Source organism: Rattus rattus, chromosome 6 (assembly GCF_011064425.1).
Source record: "Rattus rattus isolate New Zealand chromosome 6, Rrattus_CSIRO_v1, whole genome shotgun sequence".
Classification (NCBI taxonomy): Eukaryota; Metazoa; Chordata; class Mammalia; order Rodentia; family Muridae; genus Rattus; species Rattus rattus.
The window spans coordinates 121,868,718-121,887,414 of NC_046159.1; the positions used below are offsets into that span (position 1 = coordinate 121,868,718).

Sequence of the window (18,697 nt, forward strand, 5' to 3'; positions counted from 1 at the left end):
ATTTCACTATAATTGTGTTACTGCTATAAATTGCAGTGTAAATATCCATTCCACATAGTCTCCTAAGACCCCAGACTTGTGAAATTCTTTACCTTCTTCAATCTCATAAGGGTCTTTCTTTCCCTAAGGGAATGTTACTATTGAGAGGAAATTGATGTGCAGCAGGATATCCTGAGTACTAGAGGGAAACATAATCAAAAGGAATCAGCATCATACTCTTTTATAAGATAAAGTAATCCGAAAGCCTATTTCTTATAGCCACTTAGGAAGAAGGACCTTTAACTGAAGAATTACTTCCACCCAATTGGCCTGTGACCATTTCTGAAGTGCTTTATCATTAGTATTTTTCTGACTTGTGTGTGAGGCATTTTCTTAATTGCTAATTGATGTGGGGGGGGCCCTAAGTGTGCTCGAACTGTGTAAGGAAGCTAACTGACCAGGCCAAAAGGAACATGCTGGTAGAAACATTTCTCCGCTCTGTTTCAGTTCCGGACTTGTAGGTTCCTGCCTGAGTTTCCCTCAATAAGGGATTCTAATCTATAAGCCAAATGTCCCCCTCCTGGAACTGTTTATGGTACTGATGTTTATCACAGCAACGGAGGCAAACAAGGTCATCAGCTAACAACAGACATGTCCAAGTATCTTGAGCACTTTTGAGCCAAGGAGGCCATGACCTTGAACTACGAGGACAAAAGAACTTCTGAGGGGAGAGCCAGGCCTGGTGGATCTACACCACGCCCACCTTTATGGTTCCATGATAGATACATGTAATTGTTCTCTTAGTGAATGACGCTTAGTGCCAGCCTTATTCTGTCTTAGCCATAGGGACAGCCAGGATGACTGTGGTGGTGTGGAGAGTCCATTTTGCTTTAGGCTCACTTTGCCAATGTCGGGGAAAAGTATTAAACTTCATAGTCAAAATGGACTGGAAAGTATGTGCTACTATTTAAGGCAAACCAAGGCAGAGAGTAGAGTGATGTGTATCTCACCAGGATAGTGTATGCAGCATTGGATGACAACTGTCAACGCCGCTCTGTGTGCGCAAACTACAAAGGTACTTCTCACCATGGAGGAGTCAGAAAGCAGAGGGGACACAGTGTGCTTGTACTTGTAAGTACTTATGTACTTACTCCATGAGTGTGTGCGTGTGTGCGTGTGTGTGTGTGTGTGTGTGCACGTGCATGTGTGTGTGTGTGCTTGTTACACCAACAGCGCAGTACTCAACAGTAACTAAAAACAAAACAAAAACAAAAACCCCAAACCAAACGTCCTGAGAATGTGTCAGAAAAACTAAACTTACTAAGACACAAAAATTCACTTGGTGGGGGTGCAATATGCAGGATGTGTGCCCAGCATGCACAAAACTCTGAGTCCGACCAAGAGACAGCATAAGTCTAGGGTACACTGGTGCAATCCCAGCACTTGGAGAAAGAGGAAGAGGATCAGAAGTTCAAGGTCATTTTGTCTTGTAGTGGTTTTGAGCCATCCTAAGATACATGGGACCCTATCTCAAAAGAAAACAACCAACCCAGTTTCAGATTGAACAAACACACACACACACACACACACACACACACACACACACACACACACACACACACACACACACACACACAGAGTCTGCTAATAATCTAGCATCCAGCCCAAAAAACACCTAGGAAAATTTATAAGATCATATTTATAGCTAGGCACAATGGGGCACACTTGAAATCTTAAAACTTGGGAGGCTAATGCAGAACTGAGCGTGTGAAGTAGACTAGCCTGGGCTACCTAGGGAGACACCGTCGCAAAAAGAAGGAAAAAACAAACAGAAAAAAAAATTTCCTCCCAAAACAACAAAAAAATGAAACACTTAACTCCTTTAAAGTTTAACTAAAAGAATGACAGACTCCTGAATGACCTAAGAATTACTAGAAAGTCCTGGTTTAAATCTTTATGAAACCACTCTCTCTTTGTCTGCAATGAGAAATCCAATCTGTCTACTGGATCAGCAGCTGCCTTTACTTTTGTCAGGGGAATTTTTGCTCTTGGAGACAGCGCCCCCTGCTGTACACGATACTTAACTGCAGAAGGATTTTTCCACTCAACAAAAAAGACATAGAAAGACCATTATTAAAGTGAAAGAGGCTTTATTTTCAATACCATATAAGTCATTCCATTTAATATTTATAGTGCATAGTTATGTATGAAAGCATACACAGAAAACATTAAAAAATACCCAAGGATGCGCGTGCACAGGCAAAGAAGACAGCCTTTGTGTCTATAGCAAGCTCAGAGGTAGCACAAGAGAGTATCCATCTGGTAACATTGGAAATCATGCAAAAAACTGAGTCAAGGCATGGCAGAAAGGTGACATCAGCACGAGTTATAATTCCCTGGGTACAAAACCTATATATTCTTTGGGTTTCAAAAAAATTAAATGAATGGCCTACTTTTATCTTCTGGACAAAAAAAACCAAAAAAATCTCTAAGAGCAAAGTGCACATATTGTCCCAACCACATACATATAAAATATTCAAGGCCACAGATGGAGGTCACTAGATGACAAAAGAGAACACTGGGAGGTAAGGTAACCAGAGAGAGATGCAGGAGGGAGAGGTCCCTCTGCCTCCATGGGGGATGCAAAGGCTTAGGCACTGGAACACCCAACGTGGACCACACTGCCTGCCACAAGGAACTCCTCACTGAGCTGACGTCACTGTCATCAAACCGCGAGACAGGCGGTTGTAACTTCCTTTACATTTCCCATGGGGGACAAGCATGGAAGTTAAAATGTTCATCTCTCCCAGGACACTAATTTTAAGTGATTTTATATATATATATAATATATCTGGCACTAGGAGTATGCGGTTATAAGGATTGATTAAATTCAAGCTTCCAACTCAAATATTTAATGTGCAGAAATAAAAGCTACAATTCTTTACTTTTTTTTTTAAATCATGCGCTTAAAGCAGTCATTTAAAAATAAGACAGACAAAATTCATAATGGTTAAAAAGAGAAAAATATTGGACAAAATCTTCCGGTTTGTTATGTAGCTTTTTTTTTTCCTTTTATTTTTTATTTTTTTTTAACTGCAGTTTATCATGAAACGCAGGCCACTGTAGACAGCTATGGCTCAATACTGCTTGGTGTTCACTCAGGACATCATCTTCTTACACTCCACAGAACAGAAAACCATCCCTTCCACGGGCATGAACTTCTGCCCGATCAGGCACTTGCTGCAGCAGGAGCAGAGGAAGCACTCCGTGGACGCGTGCCAGCTGAAGTTATTGTAGGTCACTCGCTGCACTTCCGGGTCGATGGCATTGTGGCACCCTTGACACACCTGCCCGGGGATGAATGGAGAAGAGGGTTAGGGACAGCGACGTCTTTGTGAGACACTGTGCGGACGGGGCCCTGTATGCTGAGAGTGCTGAGAGACAGCAGGTGACGGACAGGGTGGGAGTGCGGTCCGTAGGTGTCCCTCCGTGGTGTAAATAGGAAGTTATGATGGCAAATCCCAAAGCACCGTGCTCGTTTCCAGTCAAATTTTAGTAGATTTCACCGAAACAATTAGAAGGAATCTCTAAGACTGTTTTCCCGCACTCATTAACGCTCTGAAGTGGTAACATTACAAGGATGCGTCAAGCCTAGGACACTGACACAGGTGACTGTTAACACCCACCAATTTCGAGAGAGTAGTAAACTAAAATCATGCTCAAAGTAATTAAGGATTTGAATAAAAGTACACACAGTATTTGAAAACGAATGAGGGGTTCACACCATAAATATAACGTGTAGTTAATCAGCTTCTGTTCTGTCCTAAGTTTAGTCATCGTTTATCTGTGATCTGTGCCATGAACTTTAATACCTCCCTTCCTTGCAGCACCCTTTGTTTTGTTTTGTCTGGGAGAAGGTATTCGGCCGGACCTAACTTCCTGATACTTCTCCCTCCCTCCGCCTCCCGAGGGCTGTGATACCGGGTGATTTAGGTAGTGCTGTGCAGGAAACCCAGGACATCATGCACACTGTGCCAGGACGGTACTGACAGAGGTATATTCCTAGCCCACCATTCAGTATCCTGGGTATGCTATACTCCAATATACTAATGAGGAAAACATATGCGTAATATTCTTCTTAACTGATGATACACATGAAGAGAACGAGAAGCAGTCATTAATATTACAACAGAAAACCACCTCACAGAAAGCTTCAACGCACGAGAGTCATTTGCATTGTTTACATATGACCTGAATAAAATGAGAAACATCTAAGATCTTGGTTTTACAAGAACTGAGGGAATGCCATGTGGCACTGATCAACCTTAAGCACCACTTGTCTCTTGGTTGGGGGTTACTGCAGTGGGACGGCCATTGTTGGGCAATGAGGTGACCCGCATCACACAGCCACTGCAGACCTGAAATATACTTTTTGTATATTTTACAGCTATGTACCTTCTTAATACAGAGACTCTATCTGCAGGTCTACCAACTACCTCCTGGCTGGGAAACAGACATACTTTCTTTGCATAATGCAGATACATGTCCTGAATACAAATAATATTCAATGTAGAAGCTCTAAGTTCCCCCTGAATCTGCAGCCGCACCATGCAAACGGTTGCTTTTGCATGGAATTTCTGTAGTGCGATAGCTCATGTAGAATGTTCTGGTTTTCTGTACTTCGTATTAGTCTTCCGACACTTTAGAACCGTGTGACAGAGGACCCATTTGCTTTCCTTTTTTACTTTCTGTTTTGCAACATTATTTGTGGATCATTTTATTATTAGATGAAACATGGCCTTTTCATTTTTAGTATACAAAAGAAGACAAACCAACTATTCAATTGCATGTGAAATTGAGGGGAGTCTTTAGGTCAGAAAGAACCACACGGACACACAAATGGCATGGTGTTGCACTTAGGGCTTATGGTTCCATACAGTTTAGCTTCACAACTGCAGTGGGTCACCATTCGTCTAGGAATCTTACATATGACTCCAGCTAACACCAGCAGATCCTTGCTTATCCACAAAGGTCAAAGCTACATGCACATGGAGGGTCTGCCTGGGGGTCGGGGGAGACTATACCCTTCACCGCAGTGTGCCTGGCAGTACATTGCCTGTGGCATATTCCTCACACAGCTCAAAGAGCCAGTTCCTTCCATCCCTCCTGCTTTTTTTACTTGAACACAGGATGTGAGGTAGCTAATGCTGTGTCGTCATGGGCTCTCTGGCTGGAGGACCCTGTGAGCCTTACAGATGCGAATCCTGGCCAGTGGAGTATGGTGAGCACATGGGGACAAACCGGGTTTCTTCCCACCTCACTCCTCCTTCCGGGTGATTTTTACCTCAGAAATGCCCTGATTAGATTGAGGACATTTCTCCAGGTCTAAACATGTTTTCTCTTTCACTTCTTTTATAAATATTAAAATCTTTGCACAGATTAACACAGTGAATTAAATAATGTGCAGCCCATTGTTTCAGCACTGGTGAGATAAAGACAGCTCGTTTTAATATTAGGCAGTGCGTCAAGACGGAAGACGGGCACACAGCTAAGCTTATTTCTTTGTAGACGTACTGGACTCTTAGAACTATACACAGGTACTGTTTTCCCCCTCTCCTAGGAGTTTCCCCTATGTGATAGCTTAGGGGACTTTAAACTAAGAAAACGTTGGAGCCTATCCTTCTGATATTATCAGCCAGGAAGGCTTATGAGCTGACTATATATGGTCATCTTTTCACCGTGTATCTACGTTACCATCTCTTGGCCAGCATGCAGCAGCAGGCGCTCTGTGTAACACAATGGATGTCATAAAAATATGCTCTCACATTAAGCACCTGAATGTCCCACACGACAACCTAAATATACAGGCCAATTTCTGCTGTACTAGATCAGTTCCACAAATGTTTGGAAACTCACTCAGTAATCTCTAGATAGCAAGTCAAGGGCCTCGTGGGTGGATTAGCAGCATGTACTGAAAACAATTTTTTTTTAAAGATCTATTTATTTTAGTACTTATGTGTATGGGTGTTTTGCCTGCATACATGGCCATGTAACAGGCGTGTCCCTGGTGCCTGAAGAAGCCAAAAGACCCCGTAGGAATGGAGGTATGGATGACCGTGAGCTGCCACGTAGGTGCTTGGAATAGAACCCAGGCCCCCCCGGAAGTGCAACAAGCTCTCAACTGATGAGCCAATGGTAAGGCCCCCGGAAACCACTTTAAATGGAATCTGATCTGTGGTGATAAGAATAAATCCATTCCTATTAAGTAATTTTTTAACATTATTACCAAGCATCATATATAATCTATATGGCAAATGCCCAGGCAGGACAAGCCATCTTGGGTAGTCAGTGCATTGAGGGCTCTGGAACTGCCTAGATTTATGGAGTGTACGAAGGAAGCATATGCTTTCTTTGTAGGGGCTGGCCCTTGGCTTTCCACTTTTGTGACGTAAGAGGCAGAAAGGCAGAAATGGAAGAAGTCAGCGCACAGGCTGAGGTGGGTGTGTCCCGTGCCTCTTACCACAGCATGGTTCTTCACGTAGCACGGCTTGCACACAGGCTTGTCACGGACCATCACGTATATTTTTCCTGCCAGGATGTTGTCGCAGTCAAAGCAGCAGAAGTGCTTCAGATGCCAATTCTGGTTTTCTGCCTGGGTATATTCATTGCTGAATATCAGCTGGCAGGAGGAGAGAAACAAAACCCATCAGGCATCTCTTTCCTTTACCCCGCAGGAACACACCCAGCTCCTCCTGATGGCCGTCTAAGCCTACAAGAGCAGATGCCTTCTTGGGGGCTGAATATTTGAAAATGGTAACGTCAGGCTTGGGTTTGTTATCAAAATCAATCTTCTCTTTCTGATCATTTCTCATTGGTTTGACTAGGGCACCCACAATGAACAATAACCAAGTTGCTCGCACGATCAGTACTTGTGTAACGCCTGTTGTCTCCCAGATGGCGGGGACCTGTGGGACACAGGGAGAGGCTGCAAGCGGGGTGGCCCTGGACGACGTACCTCATCACAGCCAGCACAGCGGGGCTTCTCGCTGTCACAGTAATGTCTGCCACAGTACAGCTTCCCATTCTTCCAGAAGTAAATCATGTCGACCAAGAGTTCACCACAGGTGCTGCAGATAAAACATGCCGGGTGCCAGAGTTTGTCGTAGCCAGCTCTTTCAGCATAGATGGCTGGATCTCCTTCCCTCATGGTGTTTTTGCAGCAGTAACAGGACTAGGGGAAAGAAGCCAGACACAGTTGTCAGAGCACGGCATCCTCAGTCCCTGCACTGGGGTCCACCAAGCAACCGTTTCTACAGAAATGACAACACAGTCCTGACATGTCTCTTCTCAGTTCCCTTCTATCCCAATCATCTTCTTCCCCTCTGTGTTCGACACACTACGGTTTCCAGAAAGGAAGTCTCTTGTTGGGAAAAAGTTCATAGTTGTTTTCACCTCAACTTTTATGTCAGTTCTCTCAAAAATAATTCACTAAGAGCTGTGACTGAATGTTTGGAGAATCACACCTTATTAACTTATGTGCTAATCGTAACTATGAGAAATGCATTTACAGTCAGCTTGGGCCTGACGCTTTATCTGCGTCATGATTCTCCTTTTCCTTTGAGCCATTTCAAAAAAAAAAGTGTCTGAAAGAGACTTTTAAATGCCCTTTCCAGTACAGCTGCCCAGATTGAAGTCGGCATCATAGTCATGATCTTGCAAGCAAAACTACATTAGCCTAAGCATATATTTTTCCGGTGTATGTGGAAAGATAAGCTCTCTGATTGGATGTGAGACCTGATTCATAAGAGGGAATTCATGCTTGCTGAGATAAACTCAGTCAAAACCCGTGGCTGAACACATTGAGGAAACATATACTGTTGTTCCGTTGTATTGGTAGAGCAACAAACCGCCTTCTAAATGTTCCTGTTTATACTCATAACAAAAGCTACCTCGGCCTTAGTCATAATGAATGCAGGGACTCAGACTGCTCAGATAAGTGATGGGTGAGTAGTCGGCTCTAAAGAGGACATGTGTACCACTCAGGGGACATCATGGAAGAGAGGGTAGAAGGATCGTAAGAACTAGCTGAGGGAGGGAAGGACTGCGAGCTGCGGTCTTCTGGGCATGACTACGCCATTGTAATCAGGATCCCACAGCACCAGAGGCTGTCTGCACTGGGCCGGCACAAGATTGGGCCAATCAACCGTCCATCATGCATTGGGGAGGGCCTCACAGGGCCATGTTCCTCCTTGCTTAACTCTTGTTTACTGACAGGTTCTGGGGGAGGGGCAGTCATTGTCTTCATCTGTGTACTCATTGGAGAGCCCACTAAGATTCAAAGCCGAGTTCCAATCTCTTGGCCACACACATTTGGTTAAAGTAGATCACAGTACAAAGATACATGAACCCAAAAAAGGGCCATGGGAACTTAACGGGAATGAGAGGAAGATAAGAGATCAATGGAGTAATCCAAACATATTATATACATGTGTGAAATTGTCAAAGCCCATATAGAATCAAACCCGAAAAAAGTAAATAGGCCTCATTAATTTAGGGGCTAATGAGATGTTCAATAGAAATTGGCGGATGCTTCCTCACTGTGATCTACAGCCATCCCAACAAGGTACAAAGGCTCAACATAGCCCTTGCTAGAGTGAGTGAAAGAGGCAGTTTAGTGATGTCATCACTCCTCAAGGCTACATTGACGATGTTAGCCAATGTTAGTCAATGTAATTAAAGGAGAGAAGTATGATATGCATAAAAAATAACCAGTTAGCACAAGAACTATGTTTAGAAACAGATGCTGAGACCAGAGAAGTGGCCCAGCCGGTTAGAAGACCTGGCAGCTCTTCCTGTGTTTGATTCTAAGCACTCATGATGGCGCACTACCGTGTCTATCTCCAGTCCTAGGGAATTCAGCGCCATCTTCTGGCCTTCACGGGCACTGCATGCATATGGTGCACAAAAATAGATGCCAGCAAAAAATAAATAAATAAATAAATAAATAAATAAATAACCATACACATAAAAATAACAAAATGTTCAAAAAGCTTTTTAAAGAAACGGATACCAGCTTGGTGTGTTGTATCCAAGTAAGAAGCTAAAAAGCTAATGCTGTCTACTGTGAACACATGAAACTCAAAATGATTCTTCGTAATAATCAGAAAGTTTGGCTGCAGATAGATGCCCCAAACGTTCAAACCTAGTAATTCTCTAAGATAAGTCAGAATGAATTATCATTCTTCTCCTCACCTAATCCTTTTTAGAAACAGAGGAATGGTCCCCAATACACACACCACACAAGTTCTAAGAAAGGAAAAGATCCACAAAACGCAAAGCGCGTCGACATGGCGGCTACTCACATATTGGGTCTTCTTGGCTTCTGCAGACTTGTCCTTGGAACCCACTGCTGCTGGGGTGTTTCTGTCTCCGGCAGGGTTGTGCACCTTGTCACCTTGAGCATTCATCTCGGAAGGAAGCTTCACGTCGCCCACGCCCAGAGCTTCACTCTTATATTTCTTCACGAACTGTTCCATCTCCTTCACCTCTTTGGGAGACAGCTCGTGGCACTTAGAAGGGTCCTGGTCATGTGCAGGGAGCTGCTTCGCCAGCTGCTTCTTCCGGTACTGCGCCCCCTCTGAACCCGCCACTGGCTGCTTCTCTTTGGGGAGCATCTGCATGTACTGCCTGGCCTGGAGGGCGGGAAAACCGGCGTCGCATGGGGTTATTCCGTCTTTTACAACACGCACAAGAAACAAGTTACTTAAGAAGGGAGTTTCAGCCTTTTGCTATAAACATCTAAAGACATTAACACATTTAAAAAAAAACCACATGTTTTAATGAGTATAATGTACCCATTTTCTCCGGGAAACTAACTCCGTCCGTCCAGTTTTAAAGAGCATTTGGATTACCGTGGTTTATGTGAGCTAAATCAGCAGAAGTGTGGCTATATGAAACAGCCTGGGTACACCACTACCAGTGCAGGGGGACGGTGGCCTGTTCGCCATATGCAAATACCATTTGTGAGGTTTACTGAAATGCCCTAACTGACCGTCCAATGTCTCAGTTGTCCGTTAGGAAAGAGTTTGATGCCAATCGTACTTTTTTGCCTTTTCTAGTAAAAGAAAAATAATGCCGGAACTTTTTTGTTCAGTTCTAAATACAGGCAGTAAATCCATTAATGTATCCTCTCTCATCATAAGAAACATCTTAAGGGGGTACCAGAAACCAGCTAGATGGATATAAAACACTGATTGTTTTTTTCTTTTTCTGATTTTCATGTAATTACTGACATTTTTAGAATATTCTCTAAAAAAAAACAAGGTAAATTAGGTAGTTAGGAAAAGTCTATGGGGCATGTAGTAGACTCATGGTTTAAAAAGCAGTAATAGGTACCCAAAGTCGAAATAATGGGAACTCAAGGAAAACAACAGATGTGTGGTGGGTGACCATGTCACAAAGGAGCTGCCCTAAATAAATAATCTAATAACATTAAAAACAAAACAAAGAGCCTCCTTCCTCATCCCTCCCAGTCCTTACCAGCGCCTGGTTCTGAACCGGGGGGGCCCACTCATAGGTAACGGTGTTGATGGAGACGTTCTTCTTGGCAGCCACTGGATTGGTCAATATCATAACATTGCGTTTGTACATGGGGATTCCATCTGACTTCAGCTTGGCGATCAGGGTGGTGTACTTGGTGTCTTCAAAGAGTCTCCCCACCTTCCGGTCCTCCTCAGTGCTCAGGAGGACGTCATGCTCTTCTTGACCACATTTGCAGTTACGACATATTTTCCTATGAGTTGGGGAAAAGCAGAAAATGACCCAGTCTGCCTAACTGGTGATACACGTGCAGTCCCTCCCCGTCCTTCATGCTTCCTAAAACACTTTAAAAATGTATTGCATATAACACAGAAAAGCAAGTTGTTTCACATGGGAGGGATGAGAATACACAAGCTGAAGCAAGAAAGACACAGGGAAACACACCCTTACTTCATATGACATTGAAAAACTAGGTTATAGCTAAGAAGTACATGTCCAAAAGGCCCAGTATAACGTTAACCCATGTGGTCTTTGTCCCAGACTCCTCACTCACTGACATACATACATACAAACAATACATACGTACATACATGCATACAATACATACATACATACATACACACACATACATACATAAATACATACATACATACAAACGATACATACATACATACATACATACATGCATACATACATACACACACACACACACACACACACACACACACACACATACATACACACACATCACCTCAACTTTCCCAGCAGGAAATGTCATGTTTCATTCATTACCTGTTACTATTTCATTGTCCTTCCCCAAGTCACTCTTTAACTGAGTGGGAGATTCAGAGGCTTTCCCCACAGAAAACATCACAATCCTACATTTAGCCCTACATCCTTTTTCAATTTCCTTTCCCGTTCCAGCTTCAATCTCCGTTCCTTTCCCATTTTCATATTTTCTTTCTTGGTTCCTTCCTTCTTTCCTTTCCCTTATTTTTTTCAAACACTTGTCCACTAACTATCCTGTTTTCCATTACATATCAAAGAAAGGTGGGCTGGTATTAGTTTCAGGCCAGCCAGGTCTACATATTGACATCCTGACTCCAAAATAAGACAAAGGAATTAATGATCCTCTGCTCTTCTGGTGTTTATTCGAGTTTAACAACACAACCCATTTCCACTCCTCTCACTAGCATCCGACATCCTCCATGCAAGCTCCATGTATGTCCGTGTAGCAATGTGTCGAGACCGGACCCTACGAAAACCACAGGTCCAGACTTTGAACTTCTGAAGTCTACGTCCTGGTAAGAAGATGACACAGACACACATAAACATTTTCATTGCATTTGTGTTAGGAGTGAAAACTAGGCTACCATGACAGTAGAATTTCTACTTCAACCTGGTGAAGAAAGGATTCCAAAAGAAAGTGTTATTTAAGTTTAAAGCTGAAAAGACACATAAACATACGTGTGGGGGTGTGCAGGCGTGGCGTGTGTTTGTGGCTGAGGAAAGGCTCCCAAGGCTTGAATAGAAAGAGTGTTTGCAGTGGCGCTAAATTAGGAAAGAACTATTCGATAGGTCTCGCACCAGAGAAGGCTGGAAGCAAGTGAGCGTGAAGCTGATGGAGAGAGAGGCAGGCATAAGACACCTGAGGGCACATCATGCAGAGTGCGACCTTTGTTATCACAGCAATTATGCGTCACTGACTCATTGATAATTAGTAACACGAACAGACCTATTGTTTCAAATATCACACAAGCAACCATGCACAGACTGGATTAGAGATAAAACATACTCGAAGGCTAACATAGCCTGTTAGTCTTCAGTACATGCACTTAATTCAAAAATGGTGTATGTTGCCAGCAATTGCTGGCAGGAACCCGGTATGGCTGTTCCCTGAGATGTTCTACCAGCACCCGACCAATACAGACACAGATACTCACAGCCAACCATTGGACCAAGCTCAGGGACCCCAGTGGAAGAGCTGGGGGAAGGACTAAGGAGCCGAAGGGGAGTGTAACCCCATAGGAAGAACAACATAACTAACTGGACACCCCCTGCCCAGAGCTCCTGGGGACTAAACCACCAACCAAAGAGTATACACGGAGGAACCCACAGCTTCCACTACATATGTAGCAGAGGATGGCCTTGTGTGACATCACTGAGAGGGGAGCACCTTGATCCTATGGAGGTTCGATCCTAGCATAAGGGGGATGCTAGAATGGTGAGGCAGGAGGGGCACCTTCATAGAAGCAAAGGGGAGGGTGGAGGGGCAGATGGGGCAGGAATGGTTATGGAGAGGTAACTGGGGAGGGGGATATCATTTCAAATGTAAATGAATGAGATGATTAATAAAAATAAAAGTTTTTTAAATGTGCATGGGATTAGCTGTGCTGTGGTTTTTAATAACAGCAGCGCTGTGACACTTCATAATGAAATGTATACATCACATAGGTAATGCAAGGCCCTGGAAACAGATCATTAGACAGTGGAGAGAAAAAACATGTCAGATCTTATAGTCAAATCCAACTAAGCTTGTGGATGACTGAGACGTACTGACAGATTCTCGAAAAGACAATAAGGGTTTTGGTGATGAATAAGATGGTAAAAGAAAGTTTAATTTATCAAGATTAAACACACAAAAGAGAGAGAGATGTGAGGTAGGGATGGGCAAGGGTGAGAGGCTGAATGTCTTCAACACTAAACTACGGTGGTAATTGGATTGCCCGGGATGGGGATATTGGTATCACGTAGACTGCACGGCAAAACAATCTAGTGTGTTCTGGTAAAACAAAGCAAACCAAAACAAACCGCTCCAATCTTGAGACTCAGCCAGCAGTAAGTAACATGAATGAACTGTGTCAAGGCCTCTGTGTCCTGTGAAAGGCTGAGGACCCAGAACGGCGTCTGGCAAAGGAGCAAACTGGGGAAGATGACAGCAGAGAAGAGAGACAGGGGAACTCCGAGGTACTGGAGTTTTAAGCTGGAAGGGAAATAGAGGGCCATGGAGTTGACATTTCGCAAAGCATTGTATAACTTCAGATTGCTCAGGAGGTCAGGACAGATGCAAATTGGCATTAGATGCTGTTAAGTGCGTGTAGTAAGTTACACAGATCACTAACAAAAGCACTTTACAGTATACACGCGCATACCAGAAAGGATGAAAGGACAATTCCTGGGTGAAGTATTCTATCAAGGAAATTATGAAAAGGCGTCATAAAGCTCTAAATCACAAGGAATAAAACAAATAACATTAGGAGAACTAATCATGTGAAAGGCTACTTTTCATTACTAAAAGCATTTAACATCTCTCAAGATCACAATAGGATCTCATGATAAGAATCAATAGGCTCTCAGAAAAGCCTGAAAAAAGAAAAGAAAAAAAACACCCATCTCCAATCTACCCAACATTGAGCACACATTTACGGTTAGTATATTAATTTTAAATTTTGAGGCGAGAGACTAACCCCGCTATCTCCATTCGTACTCATATTTTCCAGGATGCACTATCAGAGCAGTGAGAAAAATCAATGAGACACAAGTGATAAGGACTCGTCGGACAGAAGAGAACCAGAGAGGCAGGAGAAAGGGGGAAGAGGCAGGAGAAAGGGGGCAGACACGGGGGCTGAACGAGCTCATCTCTCTTCTTGTACAAGTATTGGTCAGGAAACTTTATTTGGTAAAAATCTGTGGAGAATTGATGCATTTTATTATAGCTATAAAAGATCCTTTCTTGCATCCAGTTATCTCACACCCCCATCTAGTGGAAAGGATCGCATCGCCCTGACTTCTCCAGCGCGCTCTTTATTTGCCTGCAGTTACCCAAAACAGTGGAATTATCTATAAAACCATCACTTGGTGGTTAGATCAAGATTAAAACTAGAGTAGAAGGCATTCTGGAGAGGGAATGAGGTAGGGGAGGAATTTGGTTCTCAAAACAGGTAAGCAGGTCTTCCCGAGGCTGAGGACTATGGTGTGAGTTGTACTAATCGGAAACGTGACTGCTTACAGGGATACAAGGTGACTCTGCCTTTGGGTCTGGTGACCTACGTTTCACCAGAAAACGTGTGTACCATAAAATAAGGGCCTTTTAATGAGCAGTAGAAGACGTGGTAAGGCAGATGAAACTGGTGGGTAACCATGCTTTAGCAAACCGAAGGTACAGCTACATTTACTGTGAAGGTTCTCAGTAAAGCAGGCACATTAACCAATGACACCAGACCCACCTCCATCGTTTTATTACATGTCTTGCTCATCCTCTGGAGGATTCATTATTGGATGAAGCCCCTTTTCCCTATCTACCCCTTTACTAACTCACAACACTTTCACCAGGAAGATCATCTCATGTTAAACAACATGCCAACTGCTATGCTGAACAAGGAAAAAGAAAATAAAAAAGCGTCACGTTATCCCAGTGCTCAGTTTTCTAAGTAGAGAAAACGCACTATTGATTAATGGGCAGTTTTAAACTGGGACCGGTGTCTAGCCCTTCTGTATTCCCACTCCCACAGGGATGAATACGGAGCTGAACACTTGGTAAAACGTGACCCCGAAAGGGCAGCTGTGCTCTTTCTTGGCCACACTGCCATCGCTGCTGCAGCTGGAGGGAGTGAGCAACCCTTCCAGCCACCACACTGCAGCTGCATGCATACAGTGGGAACCTGGCTCAAGCCACCACGCCACCGAGATACCTGTAAAACCCGGGCAGCGGCCACAATCTGGACATTGTGGAAATCTGGGCTGTAGGAGTTGGAAATGGCTCTTAAACCATTTCATAACAACTCATACAGTTGTTTAGCCTACATTGTCAGGTACATGGGGGAACTGGCTAACCAGATTCAGAATTAAGCTAGGTTAAAATCATCCTTTTTACTTTAAAAAGGAGGAAGTGACATTGAAGGTCTAAGGTGTATGTGTGGGTAGGTGGGGGGGGACTCTTGTTTGAAATAAAGCGTTGTTTTTAAAAATTAGAACCTGACAGACAGACAGGCGTGCGCGCACACACACACACACACACACACACACACACACACACACACACACACACACACACACAATACAGAGAACAAATCCAGACTCTAGACTGCGACAATTTAAGAGTTCTTGAATTAAATCCAAGGAAGAGAATGGAATTTCTAAAGTTTTTAACAGAAAAACACCGAAATTTACAGCTTCAAGCTGAACGCAGTCAAGAAACTCCAATTCACCTGAGAGAGGAATGATTTCTGCAGCAGTGATACATACAAATTATTATTTTCCATTGCAAGTAGCGGAACCTGGAGAGCTCCCACACACCACCAGCTGTCCCGGTGATCTAAGAACAAGGCTGTGGCATTGCTACAAACCATAATTTAAAAGGCTGGAAGCTGCCCTTTTGTAACAGGGACATACATATATGGGCAGGAACATGGGCCTCGGTTACAGAATTCAACACAAAGGTTACTCCATTTATGGTCAGGAGTCCTCAGTTTTCTGCCAGACTTAAATCAATTGGAAATTCTGCAGTATGTGCACTGCAATTGAAGCAATAGCATCTTTTGTAAAATGTAACTGTTTTAACATACGTAAGACAAAACTATAATTCTGTTACTTATACAATGAATGACCTATGGTTGTAATGATCTTACCACATCTTCAGTATAAAAGAAGTTGGCTATAAATGCCTTGAAATCTTGAGATTGTGCCATTTCATACATTTCCTAAGTACTTATATCTGCGTATTGCTTGAAGTGTGTCCCATAGATAGTTCTTGGTGGGTAGATGGCAGCTTTCTTAATCTCTAGTCTTGGGATCCCTAGCGCACTGAAGGGAAGCCCTCACAGATAAAGGGTGCCATTAATCACAGGATGTCTGTGCCACCAAAGTCACTCCAGGGCAGACAGCTGGTGAAGCCCAAAGCTGCCTGGTCGTGAACGTAAAAATGTGTTCCCCTTTCTCACGTGGCATGAAGAAAGATACTTAGGAAGATTTTGACAAGCTTTGGGTTCAAGTTCCGCTGTCTCCATGAAGTATTTATTTACTTTTCTCAGCCCGAGTCCTCACATAAAATCGTGGGTGTGAGGGAAGTTAGGAAGAACCAGGAACATAAAATGCGGTGAAAAGCAGAATCTAAGGCCAACCTTAGACTCTCACCTCTGGTGTCGTTCCCATAAACATGGTTTTCGTTTGATAAATGGGGGAAGGGGTGTCCAGGCAGACCTACTCTAATCGTACAAGCCCATAAAAAGGAATGGAAGCAGAAGTCAGGGAGATTGAAGACATAGAAAGGGCTCTAACTGCTGTTGACCGAAAGACGCAAGTGTTCGTGTGTAAGGTATGTGTGTGGCTTTCAAAGATGGCAGCAACTCCATCTGAAAGGCAGCTAGGAACCAGGGACCTCAGCTGCCCAACAACAACAGAAATCGGATCCTACAAACAGCAGGAACAAGCAGTTAGAGAGAGCACACATCAGCAGGTTGATATCGGCCTTTTGAGATGCCAAGAACAGAGTCGCCTCTGCTGTCCTTCTCGCTCCTCAGCTTGTAACGGTGAGGAGGGAGGCTCAGGTAACTAACAGGTGGTCTTCTTACCCACTGAGGTTTTGTAAGTGGTTACCCAGAAACAGAAACCCACCACATGTGCGGCATATGGAAGGGGCTCAGAAATTATACTTAATAGAAACCGTTGGCACAAACAAGTCATTAGAACATTTTTCAAGTTTTGCTATTTCAGTGACTTTGCTGAGCGGAGCTGGAAGTTTCCCTCTAAACTTCTCTAAGCGCAGAGACTTATTTTTAGTTTCCCAGAACTTTCGTGACAAGTTCTGAACGTCCATTCACCTCTCTGGAGCCATGCTCTTCAACCCACAGCGCTCTAGCTGACAATGTCAAGTGGACTTCTTTGTCCTCAGCAATAAGGCAATGGAAGCCATTAGCCAGAGGCTCCAGGGTAAAGCGGAATAAAACCTCAATACTCCATAGTATTCAGGAGAAATAATTTCTAACCTGGGAATGTGTGGAAGTACAGGAAGGAGGGGCCACAGATCACACTGTATCCCCCAAATTCACACGCTGACCTCCTATTGCCTAATGGAAATAAAGTTAAAGCTTCCAGGAGGTAACTAAGGTTCAATGAGGTGATATGGAAAGGGTCTTAATTTGATAGGACTGGAGGCCATATATAATACTTGGATGCTCCCTCCCATGCTCCCTCCACACACTGGCCTTGGAAGTGACCGCTGACAAAGCGACTGCCTACAACTAGGAGAGCGGACCCTCGACAGAACTTCATAGCTTTCACAGTGGAAAGAAATCCGTGTTTAATGCACTAAATCTCTGTTTTGTTATAGCAGCTAGAGCTGACTAATACATTGGCATAGTAGTGCACGATCTAAGAATTTCTGTTTCTAGTGCTGGGAGGTGGAATCTGCCCAAGCATGCACGGATTGGGTAAGAAACTCAGAGGATCTGGGGGAATAACATGGACCATGTGGTTGGGAGTAAATGATACTGAGGAGGAGGGTGAGAACAGCTGGACAAACAGGACCTCGGATGCTGAGATCTGCCATCCAAAGCCAAAGAATGTCAGGAAAGGACATCCCGGTGTGCATGGAGGGTTCTCATGCAATTGAGAAGTACACAAGAGAACCTACTAAACCACTTCAAAACACCATTCTGTGCCTGTGGAGATGGTATGGACTGAGTCCTAAATGTCGAGGTTCACCGTGAAGATGGAGGCGATCAAGTGCCTGGGGACCCCATGGCTCCGGTTTGAGAGACGACATCTCTGTTTGCACTCAGGACCACTGATCTATAATTCGTTTCTATGACCGTTCCAAAAGGGGGCTAGAGAGATGGTTCCGTGGTTAAGCACAGCTGCTGCTCTTCCAAAGGGTGGAAGGGTCAGTTCCTGCCATCCACATGGATGTTAACGATTGCCTGCAACCTCAGTTCCACAGGACCCTACGCCCCTCTTCTGACTTCTGAGGGCACCAGCAACATGTGTGGTATGCAGGCAAGCATGCAGGTAAAATATACATACCCATAAGATAAAAATGAATAGATAAATGTATTTTTAGAAATACTGAAAACTAGCTGTACCCAGAGGTCCAAGGCACCTGCCTCTGGTCTTGCAGTTATGGACGCTGGAGAATGACAAGAAATTGTACTGAAGATGTGTGTTTGGACCCCTGCCAGGAGGA

General features: G+C 43.8%; 1 protein-coding gene across 1 annotated transcript in view; it reads right to left on the reverse strand.

The window, feature by feature from the left end:
- Window positions 1-2,112: 2,112 nt before the first annotated feature.
- Tes (testin LIM domain protein) overlaps window positions 2,113-18,697 on the reverse strand; it is a 37,991-nt gene continuing 21,406 nt past the window's right edge. The window contains exons 3-7 of the mRNA XM_032906925.1: window positions 10,519-10,771; window positions 9,342-9,671; window positions 6,995-7,210; window positions 6,500-6,658; window positions 2,113-3,326 (exon numbers count right to left, since the gene is read on the reverse strand). Coding sequence (XP_032762816.1) covers window positions 3,138-3,326; window positions 6,500-6,658; window positions 6,995-7,210; window positions 9,342-9,671; window positions 10,519-10,771 — 1,147 coding nt within the window. The 3' untranslated portion in view covers window positions 2,113-3,137. The remainder of the gene's footprint in view (window positions 3,327-6,499; window positions 6,659-6,994; window positions 7,211-9,341; window positions 9,672-10,518; window positions 10,772-18,697) is intronic.